Genomic DNA, 14,402 nt, shown 5'->3' on the forward strand with positions numbered 1-14,402 from the left:
AAGTGTAATTAAAGTCCAAAAATAAATAATCTGACTCTAGAAAATAGCTAGGCTGTTCCTTTCAAAACAAAAAATAGATTTGTCATACGACTTAGCAGTTCCACTCTTGGGCATTTATCCTTGAGAAATGAGGACTTATATTTATCCAGGATCTTATACTTGGATGCTCATAGCACTTTATTCATAATATCCCAAAATTTGAAAGTGTTTAAATGTTTTTCAAAGAGTGAGTGGTTATAATAACTGTGGTACAAGGCCTGGCTGGTGTGGTTCAGTTGGTTGAGCATCATCCCATGCACCAAAAGGTTGCTGGTTCGATTCCCCAGTCAGGGCACATGCCCAGGTTGTGGGCTCCATCCATAGCAGGGGACATGCAGGAGGCAGCTGATCGATATTTTGCTTATCACATTAATGTTTTTCCCTCTTTCTCTCTCCCTTCCTCTCTCTAAAAGAAAATCAATGAAAATATTAAAATCATGGTGGTACATCCATACAATGGAATACTACTCAGGAATGAAAAGGAATAAACATCTGGTACATGCAACAACTTGAATGAATCTCAAGGCAATTATACTGCGTGATCAAAGCCAATCTCAACAGGACACATACTGCATGATTTCACTTATGTAATAATTGTGAAATACATAATTATAGAGCTGGAGAATAGATTAGTGGTTCCCAGGGGTTAAAGAGGAGGGATGCATGTGGCTACAATAACACCAGAGAGTTTTGTGATGGTAGAATTAAGTGTCTTGATTACGATGTGATTATGCAAAGCTATACATGTGGCAACATTGCATTGAGCTATACATACACGCTGAGTGTATGTAAAATTGGTGGTCTGAATAAACTTTATAAATATTGTACTATAGAACTTTATAAATATTATAGGATAGTTGTAAGATGTTACCATTGGCAGAGGCTTGTGTAGGACTTCCCTGCACATTTCTTTGCAATCTTCTGCCAGTCTATAATTATATAAAAATTAAAAATTCAATGCATACATACTAGTATATAACCTGGCAAAGGGACTTCAGGATAGGCATTTGAAAATTAACCCAAATATATTACCAATTATTGCTCTTTTCCCATTATAATGGAAGAAAGTATCATGGGAATCATTATGTATTGTTCCATGAAAGTTGGTGTACCCTGCAATTGTAACGGCCAGGAAGATGCTGGCCGTCATCAGAAGTGAAAAGAGCTTAGCCGACTCTCTTCACATCAAACACACATAACACCTAAAATGTGGGTGGTTTTTGAAAAACAGTATCATAAACTGGGAGGCTGCCATGTGAGAGAAGGTGAAAAAGATTTGGAAAGAAATGTAACAGGTTTTTAGAAAATCACAAAAAACTACATAGTCAACAAAACTTTAGAGCTTGGTAAGGGGGAAAGGGTACGTGAAACATACAGGAGCAAATGTGTTTAAACATGAGGATGAAAGATCCTGATTTGATGGAGAGCGCCTATGACTGCTGTTCTCCCTGTGTTGTTAGGTCATTCTCTCTCTCTCACCTCTGCACTATTTTTATTAACAATTTATTGTCTGTCACTGCTCTTATGTTCACATTGTAACTCCATGTTTTGTCAGTCATTTTCAATTCTCACTTTTGTTAAATTAAAGAGAGATAAATGAGCAAACAAACAAACAAAAACTCTAAAACTTCAAACCTTGGCAGGCAAAATTAAGTTGACTAAAAAGTACTACTATCTTGGGAGTGGTAGTACCAGCAAAGAACAAAAATAAATTCAAAACAATTTAAATGAATTCATAACTGCTAAAGCCATTATGGGTTTGCAGATAAATTTCTGATCCTGAAAGAGCAGAGTCAGAGGAGTCAGCCAGGCCCTCTGCTTGCTCTGGCTCCGGAGGGTGTTTTTTCTGTTAGATAACTGCCAAAGACGCTTGGACATTACCAGGCAAGCCAGAGGCTAGTTCCCATTCCCCAGGACGGACAGCATCAGGAAAGAAAGCAAAGCAACAAAACAAATATCAAGTGGCAGACAGAGGAGAAAGCTCTGCCATGAGCGTGGGTGAAGAGACTCCCTGTGAGAGGACACGAGGCTGGAATCGCAAGGAGTGTTGCGCAGAATACTGGAGGATTCTTCCTTCCTCAAGGGCCCCGCAATATGTAAAGTTTTGTATGACGTGCTGGTCTGGTTCAATTGATTAATCAGACTTAATTGAGCAACTGCCAGGGGACACGACTGCCAGCCTTAGTTGGAGAGCATTCCCATAAACTGACTTGTGTTGGAAACCCTGAGTTAGTGGCAGACATATTTGAACCATTGTGGCTGACTTGCTCATAACCAAAATAGCCAGTATTAAGAAACGACTCGTTGTGATAGATGTTAACTAGATGCATTGCAATGATCATTTCACAATATACACACACATCAAATCATTATGCTGTCCACCTGAAACACAGAAGGGCAACTATCTACAGAGACAGGAGAATAGGAGAAAAACCCTTATTCATGCCCGTGGTCTTCACTACCGTGATTATACAATGTCTCCCAAATCTTTACCTCCAGCCCTTCCATCTTGAGATCCAGAGCTGCATTACCAAATAAATGCTAGACTTCTCCACTGGGAATGTTTCAAATTATGAAGACAGTATGTCCAAATGCCAACTTATGCCAAGCCGGTGTGGCTCAGTGGTTGAGCATCGATTTATGAACCAGGGAGGCGTGGTTTGATTCCCAGTCAGGGCATATGACCAGATTGTGGCTTGATCCCCAGTGTCGGGTGTGCAGGAAGCAGCCGATCAATGATTCTCTCTCATCACTGATGTTTCTATCTCTCTCTCTTCCTCTCCCTTCTTCTCTGAAATCAATTTAAAAATATATTTTAAAAAATATAAAAAATAATAAAAGCCAACTAATATTCCCTGTTGAATTTGACACTTCTCCTGACTTGACTATGTTTTGTTAATAGAGCCACTATTTCCCCACATCTCTCTCAATCCATTTTCACTATCTAATCAGTAAGACTTGCATGTTTTATCTCCATTATACTTTTCACTTACCAGCTCCCTTTTTTCTCTCTCACTTTCTCAGGAATTCTCACTGTCATATCTTATTTGTGACCTCCAACTTAGACCATTGTAGCAACCCTACTAATCGACCTCTCTAGTTATAATTTTCACCCCATTCCAATCCAGTGTACAGTCAGTCTGCAGCTAGATCTATCTTCTGAAAGCCTGATTCTGATATCCTGCTCAAGTATCTTCCTTAGTTTTTCAACTCTTGCACTCCAGGCTCTCCATAATCTGACCATACATGTGTTTTCAGCTTAATTTCCCATGAAATAGTTCTACTTGTCCAATCATCTAGTCCAGTGGTCGGCAAACCACGGCTCACGAGCCACATGCGGCTCTTTGGCTCCTTGAGTGTGTGTGGCTCTTCCACAAAGTACCACGTGCGGGTGTGCACGTACAGTGCGAAGTTGACTTAAAACTTTAAGTAAAGTTCATTAAGTTAATTTTAGGGAACGTTGTGGAGTGAAAGAAGATGTAGTGTTGAGGATTGAGAAAGGTATGTTGAGATGGTTTGGACATGAACGAAAGGAGATAGACAAAACAAGTATGTACTGTTGATATTTGGCTCTGTTGACTAATGAGTTTGCTGACCACTGGTCTAGTCAAACCGAACCAGTTGCTATTCCCAACACTTTGCTCACACTGTTCTCTTAAATCTTGCCTAGTCTTAGTATTTTCAACCAATGGTGCTGGAACAACCAACTGGATATCCACATGCAAAAGAATGAAGTCGGTCCCATATCTCACACCATATACAAGAATTAACTCAAAATAGATCATAGACCTAAATGTAGGCACTGAAACTATAAAACTCTTAGAAGAAAATATAGATATTAAGTTTGCATGATCTGAGGTCAAGCAATGTTTTGTTTGTTTGTTTGTGAATCTGATACTAAAAACACAAGTGACCAAAGAAAATACTGATAAACTGGATTTCATCAAAATTAAAAAGTTTTGTGCTTCCAAAGTCACCAAAAAGGGAAGTAAAAAGACAACCCACTGAATGGAAATATTTGCAAGTCATATATCTGATTAGATGCTTACATTCAGAATATACAAAGAGCATTGATAGCCCAAGTAAAAAATGGTCAAAGGATCTTAAGAGACATTTCTTCAAAGAAGGTAAACAAATGGCCAATAAGTGCATGATATGATGCTTAATAGCATGAGTTACCAGAGAAACCCAACAATTACTACTTCAATCTTCTAGAAAATGGATGCTCCATCTACAACAGTAATAAACTGGTGACCATTCTCCTCTTTCTTTTGTATCTGGATGGAGCATCTTCCAGGTTTGGTAGCTCTCATCAGTCCTCTAGGAAACATGCTAACTACTTCTACCCACAGAAAGCTTTAATGCCATTATTATAATTTTACATTCTTTAAAAAAAATTTTTTTTATTGATTTCAGAGAGGAAGAGAGAGATAGAAACATCAATGATGAGAATCATTGATCAGCTGCCTCCTGCACATCCCTCACTGGGCATGTGCCCTGACCGGGAATAGAACCGCAAGCTCCTGGTTTATAGTTCGACGTTCAACCAATCAGCTACACCAGCCAGGCTATTTTACATTCTTTTTTTAAAAATATATTTTATTGATTTTTTACAGAGAGGAAGGGAGAGGAATAGAGAGCCAGAAACATCGATGAGAGAGAGACATCGATCAGCTGCCTCCTGCACATCTCCCACTGGGGATGTGCCCGCAACCCAGGTACATGCCCTTGACCAGAATCGAACCTGGGACCTTTCAGTCCGCAAGCCGACGCTCTATCCACTGAGCCAAACCGGTTTCGGCTATTTTACATTCTTAGACTGCCTCCATACTCTTATCAATCCTGAAGTGAGTCTAATTCATTCTTTGGTCTATACTTTTTCCTATAGCTTCTAATGCTATCTCATCATTCTCCCAAGTTAATTTACCAACAGTAAGAATTTGCAAGAGCGATCAGGACTCTCTCTCCATTATTCATTCTGAACTCTCACAATAACGTTTCACTGTAAGTAGCTTCTGCTCTCATTCCCATCAAGGCTGGGTAGACAAGTCCTTTTGTCCTCTTCACTTTCTGACACAACTCCCCTACTATTAACATTTTCAAGTTCTTTTCTCTTCCTTTTATTGTATATAGACTAAATCTTTACAAGTCTCTTCATTACTAAATATCTTTTCAACTCTTGTTAGACAACAGACACAGATGCATTAGTAGTTTTGAGGCTATGGGTAACCGCTAAAGCAGAGCTCTGGGCACCTTCTATCATTTTCCCTTTGTGTCTTCTCTAGGGACCAACACCACAGTGGCTATAAACTAGTCATAATCAAAGTTTCTTGATCTAGGGCACTATAGCTCCTCAAACACCCCCGGCTTTCAGCAGTATGCAGCTTCTCTCTTGGGCTATACTGTCTCCTAAATTGCCTATTTTATAATATGTCTGATCATCAGTAAATATTTTTTCTAGGGAGCTGGGGCAGAAAGGGAGGGACTTTAGATCAACCCAAATACAAATGGCACAGCTTTTCTTTTAGCTCTTGGAAAACCTCTAACTTTCTTTTGTTTGTCAGTCTTTTTTGACCTAATACTTATTATCGATATATCCATGCCCTCTAATTTTCAATGCTTGTCTTTCTTTGGTACCATTTGAAGAAACCTTTAATCATTATTTATTACTATTTTACCACCTTAGAAAGTTCATGAAAAATCGCAAGTTCCCATTCTCTGTCAGTTATGTCTAATGATGGACGAGAGGTTTAAGCCACTATCCAGTGTTTCAACCATTTACCCCTGTTGGGGGTGATTCTCCAAACTCGCACAGCCCGTGAGGTGGTCTGCAGCACATCGCACTGTATTGTTGGGAGTTCAGCTGCCATGGTGCGAACACGTGCCTGATTCCACAGAGCCTGTGACACAGATGGGCACTGGACCAGGAGTGCCCAGCACCATGCTGCCTTCAGACTTCCTTCCCCCTTTGGACAGCCAGGACCCTGTTCCTAGGCCAAGTGTGTGTGCCAGACTCCCTCTCCTGAGTACGGGAGTTTCTTCCCAGGAGAGCACTCAGTCTCATGCAGCAAGTTTCTTGCAGGCCAGCCCCACTAGTTTGCCAAGTGTGCCTGGATACGTTTAAATCCCAGGGGTTCGTGTAGCTTCAATTCCAGTTAGGATTCCCCTGTTCCCTTCCCCTCACATAGTTTTAAAAAGCAAAGGCTGTGCATATGAATATCCAGAATTTAGTATTTTCCTCTCAACGCCCAGGACTTTCATCTCGATGCCTTCTGACTCCTCCCCTCGCCCCTCCCCCCCACTTGGTTCTCCCTCTCTCCACTTTCCTCACAAGTCTTTGAATACTACGGTTGGCTTCTCTCTACCCTTTAATCTCATTTCTTGAGGTCCATAAGAAGTCTCGGGGTCATGAAGCTCTAGTTGGCCTACTTCTGGAGAGACTGTGTAGTTATAATTTGGGGTGATAGCCCAGGGGCAAGGAGAAGTGGTAGTGAATGAACGTAGATGCACATCTCTCTCTGGAGACTTAGCAGAGAGAATACAGGGAGAAAGGTGGGGGGAGATTAAGGAGAGCGACCAGAGTAGGGAGCTGCCTGGAGCTGTAGCCAGAAGGTGTTCCAGTGAAGCAAGTTTTTCTTAGAATGAATGTCTGACAGCCAGCTTTTTACCTCACTGAATGCACAAGATGCCTTGGGTCCAGGACAGCCCAAACATAGCTCTTTCTGAACAAGTTTCCTTGTCATTCCCTCTATCTGCTATAGCATATGACCCCCAGAACACACATGCACCAACACACACACACACACACACACACACACACACACATCCCAATATGTACACACACACCAAATTACAGAGAAGGCAGGCCTTACTAAGCATTGTGAAATAATATCCTACGGGTCCCAAATTTTTTACTACCCCCTCTGACAATACCCAAGGATATTTAAGCTAGGTATAATTCACCGTATAATTAGAAAGAGTAAAGTTTAAAAATGTTTTTCAAGGGTGAACAGCATGACTAATTCTTATCCGCTGTAAAGTATAAGTAATTGAAATCGGGCTCTTTCCTATTTAGCCAGGGGGAGGATTAGGAAGTAGAAGCCACAAGATAATCTGAAGTCTTGTAGGGAAGAGAAGGGTTCAGAATTTCAAAGACAAGTTTCTTCCTACTTAAAAATTTGTCCAGAGGGAACAAAGGTGATATTAGAGGGGAGCTCTGTTTCAGTAGAGCAACAGAATAGAAGGCAGATAACAGTGCATAAACAGTTATGAAACTAAAGCAACTAGGACAGACTCATTGAAGGAGTATGGATGGCATTGAAAGGAAAGAGAAATGCAGTGGTGATTCGGGCCAAGTAGAAGTTTTTTCCAGAAGAGTATAAAAGGAAAATGAAGGAATATACAGGTTTAGGTCATACCCCCAGAGCTATTTCACTTATTTACACTCCATCTGTTTCTTCAAAGGGAATTCAGCCCTTTAAGTAATTCCCAAAATTTGTTTTTTAATTTTCTACGTTATAAGGCAGTGCCCTAAAACATATTTTTTAAAAGTCTTATAAACAAGTTGATTAAGCAAAGTTAAACAGATGTGTCAGATTTGGTAGTAGTCTTATGTTAAATTTTATGTTAAAATCCCACAATATCTCAAATCCAGTTCTGGGCAAATAATTACTGGCAAAGACCACATGATAGCCCTCAGGACAACTGTGTATCATGGGTTCCTGCCAAACAGTCTCAGGCGATTCTCAGGCAAATCACAAATTTTCAAGGGATAATCTTATTCCCTGTAAGTGAAATGTCATTTGTATTCCAGGATATTTTATAGAGAGATAGCTGTCTTTCCTTGTCCTCATTTCCTTCCTTCTTTATGTATTGTAGCAAACGCTGCTGAGAAACACTGAGCAACAGAAAAGCACTTCAGCACTTAGCATTTAAATGAGGACTCTAACTGGGAATAAGCTGTGCTCATTCTCTGTTCCGAAGTCTCTAAGTGAAAGCTGCTAAGGAACAGCTCGAGTCACTGTTCCCAGAAAGCCTGGGATTGCGGGAACCCCGTCCAGGACCATTATGGAAGCTGAGCATTTGGTTTTGTTTTCTGACCTCGTTACCTTGGCCCCTGTAGTGGAGACTTGAGAAAATATTCACGTTCTCAATTGCACTGATGGATACAATGCCAGTTTATGTCAGGATCAAGAAGGTAGGTGTGCATGATACCTCTAAGACTTGCCCTATAAAACAACCAGTGAGCAGTTCAAGGTAGGAAAATTGGCAGGTTTTGGCACTTGGGTACCATTTTCACTACTTAATGGAACTAAATCCGTGGATGGTAAAAATGTCCTCACCTCAATCTGAATAGCTACAGCTCAAACAGAAACAAACTCAAATTAGTAACAAATTCTCCTTTTACTAATTTGTGTGCTTCATTTTTTCACCCCAATGGGGGTCATATCTGTATGATGTTCCCCAAGATTCACTCTAATTACTGGCACTAGATCTCTTGAACATGGGATAGGGGGTTCCTTTTTCTGCCCCTCTTCTTCCTATTTTGAACCACAACAGTATTTGGAAGATTTAGACTAAGGGAATTCATGCAGTTGAAAATGCTACAGAAAGTATACATGAAGCAAGTTTAGTCAAGGGTTGATAACTGTTGAAGCTGAGTTATTGGGCGTTGTTATATGTACTGTTCTATGTTTTTTTAAAAAAAGAAAATTTCAATAATATAAAATTAAACAACAGAATACGCCTGAAGCAATAATCTATGCAATTTGGGCTCCACCAGACACCTTGGATTAACATGAAGAAACAACAGACAGGATGACATGGCCCATCTTTTGGTTTGCTATTTATTATCCTGGATATTGGCCTGGAATGGAAACTTCAGAGTCTGATATGGTGAACCTGAAGAGCCCGAGTAAATGAAAAGGACTGAGATGGTAGCAAAAGAGAATTACAGTTTTTAATTAAAAATATTTATTTAAAAATATAATTGCTATCTCTATCTAGTTGCATATATGGGAGAATTACAGTCTTGAATGAAGGGGAAATTCTTCCTTATGCAGGATGGTTTAAGCTTGGCCTGGAAAACACAAGAATTTCATCTATGGAGCTGCATAGAAATACTGAACCATTGGCCTACTTACAGGGTCTACTGAGATTCCTGAAGCATAGCTTCAGTCTGTGCTGCGACTGGGGCATGCTGACGCTGGGAAAGCAACCTATTAAGAAAAGTGACTTTGGACTGGGCAAATAACAGTGAATTTAAATGATCCCCTATGGTCTGATTTCTCTTGGTCTGGAGAAAACTATGACCTAAGAAGCATATAGAGAGATGATATGATCAAGGACCTATGATAAAGATTGAGAAAAGCAAACCATAAAAATTTGGCTTATAATGAGACTAGAGAGTCTGCCCAGAGTGGATGATAGTTTTTTTTAAGAGGCCCTCAGAGTGTAGGTACATTTCAGATGGGAGGCAAGAGGGACTGTTATTTACCTTAACCAAGCTCAGAGTTTCCCCCAACTGTTAACCCAGTCTGATCTTTTACCTGGGAGGAAAAATCTGCTTTCTGGGGAGATAAAAGTAAAATTGTACTGACCTCTCTTTCTAAGTCCTCTGAGTTCTTCTCTACCTCTAATAGAAATAAAGGGGTAAATGGAGCACAGAAAAAAAAAAAGGGGATTTTATTATCAGTTCCAAGAGAGACTAGCATTACCCAGTATAGAGCAGCACTAAACCAATTGTCCCAGCTGGGTAAAAGGGGGCAGAGGGGCCGGGGGGGGGCAGTAAACTCCTTCATGGAAGAGAGAGGGGTCGGGTTGAAATTCCTTTTCTTCTGATTATGTATATCCCATTTACCCCTATATAATGTCACAAAAAGGAGATCCTCCTTTGTGTCATATTATCACACACACACACACACACACACACACACACACGCACTCACACACGCACTGTATAGCATCCTCCTCATTACTTATGCCAGCGGTTCTCAACCTGTGGGTCGCGACCCCTTTGGGGTCAAGGGAAAACTCAAGACCATCAGAAAACACATATATAATTACATATTGTTTTTGTGAGTAATCACTATGCTTTAATTATGTTCAATTTGTAACAATGAAAATACATCCTGCATATCAGATATTTACATGATGATTCATAACAGTAGCAAAATTACAGTTATGAAGGAGCAACGAAAATAATTTTATGGTTGGGGGTCACCCCACAACATGAGGAACTGTATTAAAGGGTCGCGGCATTAGGAAGGTTGAGAACCACTGACTTATGCAAATTGGTCTCATAAGAAAAGCTTTAAAAAAGTGTCTCCTCTCAGGACCATATAGCCTTTGTAAATCATAATAATAACAATTATAATAGTTTGTTATTGTTGCTATTATTTATAGCAGGAGAAGTAGAAACTCTGAAAGGAAAAACTCAGGTCTCAAGTTGTTGAGGAAATCAATGACAAAACTGGGAACTGAGCTTCCCTGATCACGTCTCAAGCCCTTAGAACCTCTTACACCACAGCTACCAGCCTACTCCTGCTCAGAATTACCCCACGGACCCCGCCTGTTTTAGGGGACTGTGAACCTTACTGGTTAGGGAAGCTATTACATATGTGACTCCTTTATTGGCATGTTATTTTCCAGATTCCAAAGCAGTTTCTCACACCTGACTTCATTCCCCTAACTTTCTCGTGTGACAAAGCTTAGTGGGTCCTCACTGGATTGTCCGTGTTCTTTTTGTATCCGTTAGAGGGAAAACTCAACAAAAACTTCATAGGACAACACATTACCATGAATTCAATGATTTTAAATGAGCTGTGCATTTTACTGGTCATAATATACATTTGAAAAAGTGTTGCATATATATGCAGAGAAGAGTTAACAATGATGCTTCATGAGAATATGGATTCAAAGACCCCCCCCCCCCATTTAATAACTGAAGCCTTTGCTAGTCAGGGGTTTTGCATGCTGTCATTAATTGAAATTTCAAGAGCCATAGACAGGTTACTCTAAAAACATAAATGTTGAGAAACAAGGGATGATGTATTGCAAAAAGTGCTTTAACACAAGATTTCAGGTAATCTTGCTCTTCTGCAGAAAAGAAACTGACCATGTTTAAATCCTTTGGAAAAACTAAGGGTAGTGATCTCTGTTGAAGAACTCGACCAGAGCCATGGTTAACCTCTGTGTCCCAGTGGATCTTTCTGATTTTGTTATTGCGTTGAGGAGAGTGAAAGAGAGAGAAAGAGGGAAAAGGAGAGGTGGGGGAGAGAGAGAGAGAGAGAGAGAGAGAGAGAGAGAGAGAGAGAGAGAACGAACTGGAAAGACCCAGTATCATTATGATACATCATTTGGAGTTGAATGAAGTCAACAGTTAAGGAAAAATATGTTCTAGGTCCATTCATTTCAGATGAGTAAACGTATTGGAAGTGGACAGTCAAATTACTTCATCCCTGGCCACCATTATAAGCGTCACTGTTTGCTTGGCTATATAACATGCTTTCCCATACTCATTTCTTTCTTCCTTCCTTTCATTCATTTTTTTTTAGCCATTAATAATTAAGAAACAACAAATTTTAAAAAAATAATTTTTCTCAAGTTACTAAAGGATCATTCTTTCAAAAGCACCCAGACAAGAGAAAACTATGGAGAATGCTCTTTCCCCAATTATGTTGCGTTGAGATACCTAGTAAACTGCATATTGTAGGCACATGTCATTTTTATCCGTTCCTTTTCAAGCCCAGGAATTTCTGTTGATGAACTCTTTTAGGCAGTAATTTCAGGCAAGCCTACAATTGAACAGCCAAGCAGAAATTGTGATTCTCTATTTGTTAAATGCTTTTGAGGTCCCCACATAAAAGGTTGATAATGAAGTACTAAGAGAAACATCTGAAAGGCTGCGGTTGGTCAAATTTCTCTGCATGGCACAAAGGGAAAGATGACCTTATGCAAAACCCTGATAGTTCCATTATAAGAATAATCGAGGTTGAACGTTAAATTTAAAAATCACATTTCCAATGCCACCAAAACCAGACTCAGCAAAGTATAAATATTCAAATTGAGGCTTATGGAATGCAATTTAAAAAAAGTTAACTGCCTTATACAGATTTGTACACTTTCTCCTCAAAGTCAGGGAAAGTGAGAAGGGGTTCTTAAACCCTGTTTTTAAATAAGAATTTTCTTTCACATCTCTTTTTTTCTTCTTTCTCTTTGAATCCAGACACTTGAATTTGGACAGACAAGCAACCCAGCCACCTTTCAGTGTGGCAGTGTCAATATCGGAATGAAATGAACATGACCCTCTCCAGCAGGGAAGGAACACACAGTAAAGGTATTTTTTATAGAACAATTCTTCACACTGCCCTGGTGACTGGGGAAAGGAATCTCGTGTTTCTCTTTTGCTGATACTGAATCAGCTGAAGAATACCATGGACATCAGTAGAAATTCTCTGAACTAGTCTCCTCGCCCTTTTGTCTTTTTGTTCTCATGAGAGAGAGAGAGAAAGAAGATTTTTTTGGACATGAAATATTTAATTAAAATACCAATTAAAAATCGACCAATTATTTGGTGGCTCCGTTTATAATCGGGAATGTTGCAAATTATTGCATTAACCGGCACATTGTATTAATTTGGCAGACTTGTTATCAACTCTTTAATAATGATGGCTACACTCATTTATGATAAGAGCACACTCAATTAGCACAGAAAGCTGATTTCAGCAAAGAAACCCCTATTCTTGCTTCCTCAACAGTTTATGTAGCAATTGGATTCGTAACTTGGCTAAATAGATGGTCAAAATGAGAACTGATGAAGAGAGACTGAGCTCACATCTTAATTGAGGAGAAACCCCAAACACCCTGGCGACATGCATTTCCTAGGTCTTACAGTCTGCATGTTATTTTGTATTTGCTTATTAACTTTTCCATGTATAGGTACTTTATGTGTTTTCCAAGAGCTAAGTGCAAATGATGATCATGTCATCTATTATTTGTGTGGTGATTTATAGTTTACAAAACACTTTCACACATGCTATCTTATTTGCTGAGCAATTTAGAAATATTTGTAAATGGAATAAATTAAACAAATTTGTAGAAAGTTTAGGTTCCTAAAATATTTAAATTCAAACATGTCGGCTGACCTAGTACCAACTCAGTAGTTAATTTTTAATCTCTAGGAAGTGATGATATGAGCTATTCCTTAGAATATTCTGAAAACATTCAAGTCAGACAGTGCAAAATAAGATCCCATTGAATTTTTGTCTTCAACATACAGTAGAACTTGCTTTGAACTACCGCCCTCTTCTCTACAGTGCTGAAATTAAGATTTGATAAAAAGGGCTATTGTCTTCCCCAAAAAAACCATGTAGGATATTTGTGATACAGCAATTTAGAAAAATAGGAACCCCCATCTTTTAATTCTTTTATTGGTAGGGGTCTAAGGATTTACTGAAATCAGCCACAATTTGGAAGAGCCCTACTCCCTGGAACACTTTTTCCTAGGAGAGATCCCAACGCGCCCTACATTCCTGGAAATGAAAACGAGCTCTCTCCCATATGTTACATGCATTTTCCTAATTCTAGGTTCCAGGTTACTTACCAGGTATGGCTGAGGTGGAGGACGCAGGTGAGAAGAAAGATGCACACAGAAGGCTTCATAAGTAACATAATCCCCTGGAGTAACAGAGAGAGAAAATTCTAAAAACTTGGGAAGCAGTGCTAAGATGGGACGTACTCTCCTCCTGGTAGTGGGATGGAATTCTCCTCGAACCCCAACTTCCTTGGTGTGTAAGCGATCCCAAACAGAGTTAAGGGGAGGTGAAATGGAGCTGCCAAACTTCCAAAGAAGAGATTATCTACTTAATTAAAGTTTTTCCCCCCTCTAAGTCCTTCAGCCAATCAGAACTCAAGTGCCAGAGAAAGATTGAGTCGATCAAAGGAACACTCCAGGATCCTCCCAGACAAATGCAGAAGAAGGGGACGAGGAAAAGGGGACAAAGAGAGCAACACGGAGAAAAAGCACAAAGAAAGAGGGGTGAGGGGAGGAGAGAGACATAGCAAATCCCCTCCACATAATCACTGCGTGGAGTCTCTCTCCTCCCTCTTGCCAATGCCCTCCCATCCACCTCAGCCTCCCCCACCATGCACACTCACGTGCAGACTCGGGCACGGAGAGGAGAGCCTGGTGCCCAAGGGGATTTACAAGGGACTGTGCTTTCCCGGTTGTCCTTTGTAGGGCTTTGAGACTTAATCTGCATTTAGGATAGCCCTCTTCAGAGAAAAAGGTACTAGGTGCACCTCAGCCCTCTGATTTGAGAATATGGGAAGGGGACCCTACCGTCTCTGGTATTCTTCTTCTA

The 14,402-nt window shown here is 40.0% G+C and overlaps 1 protein-coding gene across 1 annotated transcript in view; it reads right to left on the bottom strand.

Annotated features, from left to right (window-relative positions):
• The window catches only part of WNT8B (wingless-type MMTV integration site family member 8B), an 18,505-nt gene extending 4,674 nt beyond the window's left edge, over positions 1-13,831 (bottom strand). The window contains 2 exon segments of the mRNA XM_015559277.1: positions 9,526-9,535; positions 13,639-13,831. Of these exon segments, the coding sequence (XP_015414763.1) occupies positions 9,526-9,535; positions 13,639-13,710 (82 nt within the window). The 5' untranslated portion in view covers positions 13,711-13,831.
• Positions 13,832-14,402: the final 571 nt, after the last annotated feature.

This window comes from Myotis davidii, unplaced genomic scaffold (assembly GCF_000327345.1).
Source record: "Myotis davidii unplaced genomic scaffold, ASM32734v1 scaffold332, whole genome shotgun sequence".
In the NCBI taxonomy this organism is placed as follows: Eukaryota; Metazoa; Chordata; class Mammalia; order Chiroptera; family Vespertilionidae; genus Myotis; species Myotis davidii.